Source organism: Aureobasidium namibiae (genome assembly GCF_000721765.1).
Source record: "Aureobasidium namibiae CBS 147.97 unplaced genomic scaffold scaffold_24, whole genome shotgun sequence".
Taxonomy (NCBI): Eukaryota; Fungi; Ascomycota; class Dothideomycetes; order Dothideales; family Saccotheciaceae; genus Aureobasidium; species Aureobasidium namibiae.
In genome coordinates, this window is record NW_013581185.1 from 78,872 (window position 1) to 89,272 (window position 10,401).

The 10,401-nt window shown below is 51.2% G+C and overlaps 4 protein-coding genes across 4 annotated transcripts; 2 read left to right on the forward strand and 2 right to left on the reverse strand.

Annotated features, from left to right (window-relative positions):
* Window positions 1-997: 997 nt before the first annotated feature.
* M436DRAFT_67749 (uncharacterized protein) lies at window positions 998-2,265 on the reverse strand (the record flags this gene model as incomplete). Its single annotated transcript, XM_013567581.1, has 3 exons — window positions 998-1,127; window positions 1,233-1,586; window positions 1,691-2,265. 3 exons carry the CDS (start codon window positions 2,263-2,265, stop codon window positions 998-1,000), a joined length of 1,059 nt encoding a protein of 352 aa, XP_013423035.1.
* Window positions 2,266-3,088: 823 nt separating this feature from the next.
* Window positions 3,089-4,231, reverse strand: M436DRAFT_67750 (uncharacterized protein; the record flags this gene model as incomplete). Its single annotated transcript, XM_013567582.1, has 3 exons — window positions 3,089-3,344; window positions 3,429-3,809; window positions 3,921-4,231. 3 exons carry the CDS (start codon window positions 4,229-4,231, stop codon window positions 3,089-3,091), a joined length of 948 nt encoding a protein of 315 aa, XP_013423036.1.
* A 403-nt stretch (window positions 4,232-4,634) lies between these two features.
* M436DRAFT_67751 (uncharacterized protein) lies at window positions 4,635-5,307 on the forward strand (the record flags this gene model as incomplete). The annotated part of the gene is made up of 4 exons (XM_013567583.1): window positions 4,635-4,858; window positions 4,925-4,955; window positions 5,061-5,186; window positions 5,275-5,307. 4 exons carry the CDS (start codon window positions 4,635-4,637, stop codon window positions 5,305-5,307), a joined length of 414 nt encoding a protein of 137 aa, XP_013423037.1.
* Window positions 5,308-6,562: 1,255 nt separating this feature from the next.
* M436DRAFT_85990 (uncharacterized protein) lies at window positions 6,563-7,902 on the forward strand (the record flags this gene model as incomplete). Its single annotated transcript, XM_013567619.1, has 2 exons — window positions 6,563-6,682; window positions 6,733-7,902. 2 exons carry the CDS (start codon window positions 6,563-6,565, stop codon window positions 7,900-7,902), a joined length of 1,290 nt encoding a protein of 429 aa, XP_013423073.1.
* Window positions 7,903-10,401: the final 2,499 nt, after the last annotated feature.

Sequence of the window (10,401 nt, forward strand, 5' to 3'; positions counted from 1 at the left end):
GCTTCGCTTCCAGAGGTCTTGATGATACAAAATTGTTTCTCACGCTAATATCCTCGAGACATAAGACCTTAGACACAACGTATGAGAGTGTCATATCATCCTCTGCACTCACGGACAAGCTCAAAAAGATCCTAAACCCCACCAAAGCCTTGTTTTCGACACTCACGATTGTCCGTGGATTTGTCTGTGCCAGGTATTCTCAGGGCCACAAAACTTTGGTTGCAACGCACAAGAACTTGATTGCAGTCTACGATTGCTGACAGGGTTTGAGAATCAATTCTTGATTGTTTCCAGTTGTTCGTCCCACAACTCTTCTCAGACCGCGATACCTTGGTCGCAACGCACAAAAAATGACTAGCAGGTTAGCTTGGAAGAGCCGTAATCAACTGAAGCCTTATCTGCGAAGGTTTTGATTGTTTGAAGTTGTTTCCCTTGACTCTATTTTCCGGCCATAAACCCTCGGTCGCAACGCACGAGAATTGATTTACAGATGAGCTTAGAATTGAAGCCTCGACTTCGACGCTCACAATCGTGGAAGTCGTCTCTTATTAACGTCCTTGGGATATGGAAACTCGGTCGCAACGCACGAAACATTGATTGTATACCCAACGTCGCCTGTCAAGCTTACACAAGCTATACACTCGATTGGAACCCGAGTCGCGTATGTCTTGGCCTTGAGACTTTCGATGGTTGCAGCAAACGATGTCCGCGTCGTCTTGCATTGGGTGCCCGGTAACGAAAGCCTGGGCAACATTCATGGGTACCCGGCTGACAACTCCGCTCGTGGTTTTGCTCTTGCCATCAACAGGGCACGGTTTTATACTGCTCGAGTCTACCAATTGACGCTTTTTGTGACTCCTCGTGGTTGGTGACTGAGTGAAAGTAAGCGGTGGAAAACGAGCTCTTGAGCGAGTGGCCATTGGTCAAGATTCATGAGACTTTTCACATGAAAAAGAACTTGGGCGGGTCAAGCTCTATTTTCCGGCAGTCGCACTGCTCAGCGAGATATACTCCCTGTTTCATGTTTCCCATCCAGCCGGAAGTCCCCGGGAAGGTAGATGAAGCCAAAAGTGTCTACAAAAAGAGCACTTTCAAAGATCTCCTCAACACCTTCTGCAATGAGAATGCTGCACTTATGTCGTCGAAGCGATCATGCAGGCAAAAGTGGTAAGTGACGTCACCTGCTGCAAGAATACAGTTTTAAACCCAGGACAAGAGTGCCATCTTCAAACCATTCGGCAGGAATCATACCGAAACGCACGAAGCAAGTCTCGGTAACATTGGGAACAACCTCGGTGCTGAAAGGAGGACCATCTCTAAGCACAGGCTGACGCGATGGAGAGGATAAGCCAGAGCCAAGGATCTTGACTGGTGACAAGGACGAAGCCTTGTTCGATGCTCCATCAGGAGTAGGACCGATGTTGAGCAGCTTCAAGACACTGGCCTTTGAAGGAGTGCGGAAGGTGCTAGAAGCAGCACTGCTGTTGCCCTGGAAAGTCGCAAAGCTCTGACCGGGAGTGAACACAAGTTCGTTCCCGTCTTCACACACTTGCTCGCACTTGCTCGCACTCGAGAAGGTGGTGTTTCTAGCTCCGTCATGGTGAGAGCAAAGGCTTGTATCGGTCAATCTGACCACCTGGCTTTCTTCCTGTCAGTGCTGGATGGTGGTAGCTGGGTGAGCGAGACATACTTGAGCCTCAAGCTATTTTGGCGAGTCCTCCTAGAGACCTTAATGACGCAGTTTTGACGGTTGACGACCTTTCTGCCCTGCAGTGATCTCGAGGAAAATGGTGGCAGCATGACTGGGCTGTATGACGGGACGCGTGGTAGTGACATCATGAGAAAGAGGTGACATCTCCTGAACAGAGATGTCACGACGTTGCTGCTGAGGCGAGATGGTCGTACGTGCAGTTGAAGTCGAAGCAGAAGCACTGTCAAGAAAGTAGGGCTGGCGCGCATCGGACTCGAGCTGCTGCATGCCCGGTCTGTGGTGAAGTCGTTGAGCAGCTCGGCGGACTCGACGAAAGGATAGATGTCGGTGGGGTATGGCTCATCCTCGCGATACTGGCCATTCGGAACAACAGGCTCATACTGTTGCTGAGCGTGATGAATCTGCGGAGACTGCTGCAGTTGGTACTGGAGGCTGTCACCAATGCTGGCGCCAGTGGTGGGGCGACGCTCGTTGTCCTTATTGCCAGCAGCGTGCATGGGGACGACTTGGATGCCTCTAATGTAGGTAGGGATCCATGGTCGAAGGTTGTTCATGATCTCGGTGTTCTTGGCTTCTATCTAATTCAATCTGGCTTGTCGGTACTGGGAGCCGATACTGCTCAAAGGCTTCCCACGGTCTGCTGAGTAAGATTAGCCCATGGTCCTGTGGGAAAGATTTGGAAGACCTAACGGTCTTACAAACGACTTCATGGTTTCTTCCAGGACACTCTTAGGATGTTAACGCTATCGTAGTCCCAGCATGCACGAGTCATGTGCTGGTTTGCGTCGGCGTAGACGCGCGCCATGCTGAGAAGCAATGGCCGTCCGCTGTGTGGCAGGCGCGTGAGGTAGAGAAACAACCAGTGCGAGAAAAACTCGCAGGACCCATGTCCAACATGCGGTCAGCCTAGCCGAGAACGCTCTACTTGGTGTTCTGGAGTGAGATGCAATCACGTTCCATGAGATCGACAAGACGGCCAGGAGATGCAACAAGAAGATTGCAGCTGCGCCCAATTTGGCGGAGCTGGTGACCAGTGTGAGGTGGACATGGTTGCGTAAACGCAAACCATGCTGCAAAGCGGAGGCCATCTCCTGATGTGGCAGGCGCGCAAAGTGGATGAGCACAGTGCGCAAAGCAGCAAGAGGCGCAAATGATCGCGGAATTGGGCGTGGTACGTAAGAGCGGTGTGCAAAGCACAAAGAGATCCACACGAACGCCCAGACCGCAGTGGCCTTTTGGCTTTCTTCTCAGACGACTGAGTGAAGAGAGTATTGCGTTGGCTTCCTCGAGAAAGCCAAGGTTGCTTATGTTGTATGATGTCTGACTGTTTTTGACAAGATTTGGAGATCGTCAAAATCAAGTCTGATTCGAGATAGTCTAGCGTAGGATGGCGACGGGGTGCTTGGTGAGTGTCTTGTGGTTGCGGATCGACGTGCATGGCATCTGGGTTGCGCAGTCTTTTGCTCTGGCGAGATCGTTTGGCAGGAGGAAGCGAAAAGTCATGTTGCTTCGACGAGGGACTCCATTCGAGGCGAGGTGGGCAAACAGATTGGTGGTCAATTTGAAGCGCCGCGACTGGTTGGTGACCTGAGCGAGTAGCTGATCGTGAAAGATGACATGCTGAACAGTGTATCTGATACACTTGCAGCTCTTTGGCTGTCGCACACGTCTGTCTATCCTTGTATCCTGTACTGACTCTCTTCTTCTCTGATCTCACTTGTTGTGGGCAAAGCTTTCCTCTTCCTCGCAGCCTGCCGCGGCAGTCTCGACGCTACCTTTTCCGGTGAAACTGCTGTTGGTTTCGAGGTCATGAGCGCTGCGAGGGATCAACTCCTTTATCTCGATGGGAGTGTCGTCGTCTTCCACTGTGAGCGACTGCATCGTTGGAGGGCTGTTATTGGGCAGTGCGGAGTAGCCGTAGCCCTTAGCCCCGACGCTCATGGCATTGCTTGTGACAGTCTTGAACGAGTTGCTGAGAGCTCTGGTGTGAGCTTTAGCTTGGTCCAGCCGAGCGGTAGTTGGAGATCTGTCGGTGTTGATGCCAGCGCCAGCGCCTGCATCAGCACTACCGTCCCAATGACGAACAGCAAAAAGGTGTCTAGCCAAGCAAGACGAGGCTCCTTAAGATAGGCAAGGATATTGCCTGGGCGAGGATCTGGTGGGGGACCAAGCTCTATATCTCATTAGTCCAATCCCAAACATCTCATACACAGATCGCTTATCAATAGCGTCCAGCAGCATGTCAGGGCCAAGTGGACGAGGACGGCGAGGGCGCACACGTCCACGATTAGCATGGAACGGACGCAGGCGAAGGTCTCGCCAGAGCAAGTAGAAGAAGCCCGCGGCGTAGAGCATGCCCAGGCACGAGAACATGCCGAGCAGCAAGAACCTACTACGGTCCAAGCGGAGGAAGAGGAAGTGTATGATGCCCATAACGGTGACGAGCGAGGCGAAGGAGAGTGTGTACATCAGGGGTCGCAAGTGTGCGCGCAGTTGGGCGAGCTGGGCAGGAGTTGACATTGTTGATGATGCTGATGATGATGATGGTGCTGCAGAAAGTCTTTTACTGGTATGATGAATGGAAGAGAAGAACACACGAGAAGAAGAGAGGTGTGCTGTGGTGAGGCTGAGGCTCGGGGCGTGGAGCAAGTCTCGTAGATAGACGGTCGCTTCCAAAGCATCTATCAAAACGCATAATTCCGCAACACATACCACGTCCGACGAGTGCCCATCAAACGATACATCGATGGACCACGAAAGAAAGAGTAAGGAGGTATACACAGACTGCAGGCAAAAAGAGAAGAAATGCGAGACAGGTCACACCCTGCAGTGGGCAAGAGGAGGGACTCGTCTACCGGAATAACACTCCTACCGTTACGACCCACCCAATACATGCCATGCCGGCACGCGAAGCATCCACTCGATGTCCTTTGAGGAGCATACGGTCATGAAGAGCTTGGAGAGAAATACAAACTGCAGGCAGAAAGAGACGAGATGCGAGACAGGACACAACCTGCAGTGGGAAAGAGGAGGAACCGCCATTGACTCGCCATTCCCCTTATCGTACCACCATCTCGCCGCCGCTCATCATACGCACAACCTACCACTTGAGTCCAAGACGCTATACCGTTCTCAGATCAAGCGAATGTACGTTTCGGGCTGCCATCGCGGACAGCAGCATAATTGACGGTCATATAACTGACCCATCCACAGATCAACTAGCCATTGTCGAGCAGACAGAGAGGTACGATCGCTCATAAGTCTCTGACGCACCCCCGCTCTGGCCCAAGACCGAATACGATCGGTTATTGCTTGCAAAGCCTTTGGTGATGTGCTCAGACCGTTACAGGATTCCACAAATCAGACCAGTCCAGCTCACTTGGGTTTTCGAAAGCTCGTTATCGAGTCCCTTTCCTCACAGAAATCCAGAATGCTTGTCATCCCTGGGACCAGCGAAGTGTCCAAGTGGGTGTGCGTGTGTCTCCCTGTACGCCTTCCGCGCTTGCAATTTTGAGCTGAAACATGCCAGCGAGTGTTTGCGTCTTCTGATGCCGTGCATATAGTCTCCTATGGCCTGCGATCGAGTCTCGGACTAGTCGTCGAACACGAAGGCTTGCCAGACTCCACAAGATGCGGAACCTGCTGGTCTGCCAAGCTCTACCCCAAATTAACGGCCAAGGAACAGGGACGCGGTCGTTCTGTATTCTGCTCAGGTATCATAACTGCAACAAGCAGTGTCAAGCTTGCGAGGCGTAGATGTCATTGTTCACATCCGATGCCCGAGTCCAACAAGCCGAGCGACTCATTGCGGTCCCAATGGAATCGACGACACCTTCAGCCATGACGAAATATGCCGATAATCTAATGAAGACTTTGGGGGCTACCAAATCCTCAAGCAAGAGAGGAAAGCGACCTTGATCCCGCTGAACGACACTCGAAACTCAGGCATGCCCTCAATCCCTCAGAAAGGTAGCCGTATTTGTGAACGTCTTTCCGTATCGGTGTAGCGCCAGACGTTTGCAATGAGCGCAGAGCATGCTTTCGAGGGTCCCGGTCTCTTGTAGCGCAGCAGTCGATGCAGGACACACATTGACATTGGATCGTCAGACGACAAGATGCAAACAAGTCGAGGCAGTCCGTGGCGGTCCAGAATCTCGCTCATATGTCCTCTGTCGGTTTATTCTCTGGTCGAGCAACCAAAGTACTCGCAATGTGAGAGTCGTACAGTCTGTCGAGTCGCTGACTGTCTGTGAAGGGCATCCGAAGCCTGACACAATCACACCAAGACCATCCATGAACGCCTGGTTCTCCATCCAGACCTCGACGTACACCTCTAAAGCGTCAGGGGACCACGGTCGCCAACGAGGAATGTTGTTGAAGCCAGCAGAAAGAACTAGGAAGGAATGAAAGAATCGCGGGGCTTCGCGAGTGCCTCGGCTACGACCTCGACTTTTGGCCACTCTCTATGCTCGAATCGCCGCCAATAACTGCGGCAAGCTCGATGCTGTCCTATGGATGTGTATGATACACGCTCCATGCCATGCTATGCAGTCTCCAGACTGCTCCGTACCATGCATCAGTTGTGACTCCAATGGTCAAGGTATCAGGGAGCGATTGGTCGATTGGCACCGAACCAAGCTCCAGAGGATCCTTGCTCAGGCTGCATCTGACCTCCAAATCCTTCGCGATCTTGGTAGCGTAACAGATTTGCGTTCGTGTTTCATCGACGACTTTTCGCGTTCTTGGTAGTCACGTACATCATCCCGCAATAATCAGGCGTTAAGGCTACTCACAGGGTATCTTCGGACATCACAAATTGCTCAAGGTCAAGATCGCACCTGTCTCAAGACGATGTCTTTCGCAGCTGATAGTCGTGTCGCCAGCACCGCGCCGGCCAGATGGGCCGAGCTGCTTGAAGAAGCTGATGAACAAGCTTTCCGTTCGGCGTGCGAGAAAGAGAGCTTCCATACTGTTCGTTTTGAAAGGATCGGGTGCCTAGTCGTTGACTGACATCTGATCAGGTAGCTTCGCAATTCTTCACCTGCCTCCGGACGACTCTGATGGACTCGAGTCTCTCAAGGCTGATAGCAATATCAGAAGATCCCGAGCTCAGAAAATACGTCAAAACCATCCGAGTCCAAGATGACTGCTCGATCAACGATCCTTACAACACTTCTGACCCTCTGCACTCGTCAGAGATCTGGCCACGAGACACATCGGGATATGTTCTCACGCAGCAGATTGGTGTGAACACTTTGAGGGACATCTTGGCAGAGGGCAAGCTTTGCCCCGAGAACATCATCATCCGAGATCATCGCATTGCGAGCGTGAACTTCGCTGTATGCCCGGAGACAACCAAAACTGTAGACTACCGCATCCATCTCAGGAACTCGCCTGGCCGGGAACCTGTGGCAGCGTTCGCGAAGGAGATAGTATGCGATCTTGCTTTACCAATCACTTACATCGAGATGCGCGCTGTAGATCATCTGCCACCCTCCAAAGATTCCATGCTCTTTCTTTGGGCGAAACAGTCGAATGAGCACCGGGCACTTGGCAGTCCCGAGCTCTGGGATGTCTGCATGAAACTACTTCCAAGCTGCGAGAACTCTACTGCCATCGCTGGACCCTTCTCGCTACTGCGATCTGCGGAGTTGAATGTGGCTAGTTACTGGCTCGAACAAATACTACTCCACGCCGTCAATTTGAAGAGACTGCAACTCCAAGGATCGAGTCCATGGGACATACCGCCACATCCTTCGCAGACTTGCTCATTCCGATTGACAGAATTGAAGATCAGTAGAGCGGCAATTAACGCAGGCACCATCCTATCAATCCTAGTCAACTCGAGCGACACTCTCACAAAACTCTGCTTCGAGTGGGTTCGACTTAAAGAAGAGAGTACCTGGGCGGTCCTTCTGCCTACCATCGCAGATAGATTCCCAAACTTGACAGTGATCAACATACAATATCTGCGGAATGGCGAAGTCGGGACAGGAAACTCAAGAGTTGTATGCTTTGATGAAGACGAATTTGATGGCGAGTGGCGGTCGAGTATGATTTTACACGAGAAAAGACGTCTGAGCCTCAAACGAGTTATCGGTGTTTCATATGAGGGCCCACATGTCGCAGCAGTTATGAGGAACTTGGCTTTGCATTCGAAGGCTCTGAGTCGTCTGTTTGAGGTAGACTAGTCAGCGAACGCTGATCACAAAGGGATGCTGTCGTCAAGCCACCATCTGATAAAATTGGAAGATATCGGGCGAGCTTGTGTTGTTCAGATGTCCTGACCAGGATTCGTCTTTCGATTGTATCTGGCCTTGCATCGTCCGCTTGTGCAGCGAGAAAGCTGCACAGTCGCACGTGTCGCTCGCTATGTGCAGGTCGCATCTGGCTCTGATACAATCACCACATGATCGCGCAGTTCTGTCAGACTCAGCATTCAACAAAACTCTCCAGAGAACATTTTGTTCGCGAAACGGTCGACAGAGAAGACAAAGGGTGTCACTGGAAGAAAGAACACCAGAGAGAGAGGGATACGGTCGCATCCTTAGGCCTCGACTTTTGGCCACACGCTCGAATTGCGTCAACACAACTCGCGGCCTGGTTGATTTGTCGCTCGCTCGCTCTCTCGCCTAACAAGACATCCTTGTCTGCTGTTGTGGTCTACTGCTTTTGACGTCTTGTTTTCCATCTGCACCTGTCGCCATCATGTTCTTTTTGCTTCGCCTCGCCCGTCCATTTGGGTGCGTGAGACACCACAGACAATCTCCTTTCCAGTGTCCTTTGCGCATCGTCGCACGCATAGGGTAATGATTACTCTGGACGAGCATGTTTTCATCAAGTTGGTTCTGTGGTGTAGTTGGTTATCACTTCTGTCTAACACACAGGCGGTCCCCGGTTCGAGCCCGGGCGGAATCATTGTTTTTGCCATTATGCAGGCTACTCTTTGTCCCAGGGAAAGTATGGGTGTTGTGACATTGAGGCCAGAAAAGGTTTTTTGGAATTTTGGAAGAACGCCAGGCGCAAGATTTGAGGGTTCGGACGAGTTGCCTCGGCTGGAGCACGAGGAGATTCTGAGGTGGATGTCTGACGATGATTATTTCGGTCGTTTTGTCATGATTCTTGAGCCAAGTCCACTTGGTCTTCGTGTTCCGTTGCTGCTGCTTGGAATAGTACGTAAGGTGTACAGGTCGGTCGAGCAACTTGCTTCAGTGCTCGGCCTTGGGAAAATTGCTTTAACCTGCTCTACCCTTCTTCACTTGTTGCGCCGATGATTGGAATCTTTCGAGTTTGTTTTTGAGTCATGGGGTGCACTTATTGAGCTGCTTGCCGAAGTTGAGACAAGTTAGTATCACCCGTTAATCGCAGGCAGTGGGTTTCATCCTGGAAGCAGATGTTCTGATAGCGTCAGATTATCCATGCAGTGCCGCCGATAACATGCAAGACAACCCCCAAGAATCACGTCCAAAGTGAGTTTGCAATGTCTAGTATCTTAAACACACTCCCTCCAGGCTTCGAGACGGCAAAACCAACTGACAAAGTCAATTTCGATGCAAGAAAGTTTGGAGCAGGGTCATCCCGATGGCAGGAAATCTCCGCCAGATTTTTCAAAGGGGGTACCACGAAACGCTGCGATCTAGGACCTACACGCATAGCAGGGACACGAAGTTCGGTGGAGTACTTGCGGATGGAGAAGACTTGCGAGAGAATAGACAAGTCTTCTTATTGTCAACGATGATGTTGGTTCATCGAACCTACGCGTGCAGGTCAGCAATGCGGAAGTGGATTAGCCACTACAACAGGTTTTCGAGCTAACACGGGTGATGTATTGAACCCTTTCCTATGCGAGCTGTGCTGCCTTAGAGAATACTAAATCGATCACATGGCTACGTTGAATCGAGATCAAGTGACACAAATCAGAGTCGCGATGGTGTTACTGAACTTCCATGACTGTCAAGGATCTGGAGACTAAACGAAATAAGAAGATATGCTCGAAATAATGGAGCGCAAAAGGAGATGCGTCAAGGACGCCTCAGCACCATGATCTCCTCGTTCGAGCCACCAGCCTGTCCATCCGCTGCTTCAGAGTATCCAAAGTGTTTCCTTCCCATTAATATTGCAGTACCATCCTTGTACGTCGAGCCAATCCCATCAGAGGTATCGAGAACAGTGTTGGGCGAATCCGAGTTGACAGACTGTGACGGTTTGAGTTGATGGTGGAGTGCTTCAAGGAACAGACATGATGAGAGTGAGCTTCTGTGGAGTGTCAGACTCGGTAAGGAGCCCAGCTCCAGCTGTGGCGACTGAGAGGTCGTTGTACTACATAGACAAATTGTGCATGTCCTTCTTTTTCGTCTTATGGGCCAGTGTTGTGGAAGGCCTTCTCCAGACTGCCCTTGTCTGTACTGCAGGTGGTTTTGATGACTGAACTCTGGCTCTGGACGATTTACGGCCGAGGCGGTTTTGAGAATAGAAGTTTTATTTTGTGGTTTGCTGAGGAAACGTATGAGCTTAGGGATGCGGCGTGCAAAGAGGTAAGTAAGTCTATACAGGTGTGACCGGCCCTGTATAGAGCAGCTCTTGGAGGCTTGCGATGTTGGACCTCACTCGACTGTAGCCTTTCTTGTTTCTTGCTCTCATCGTTTCTCCCACTGATGTTGAAGCCACAATTTGGAAGAAGGGAGCAAAGT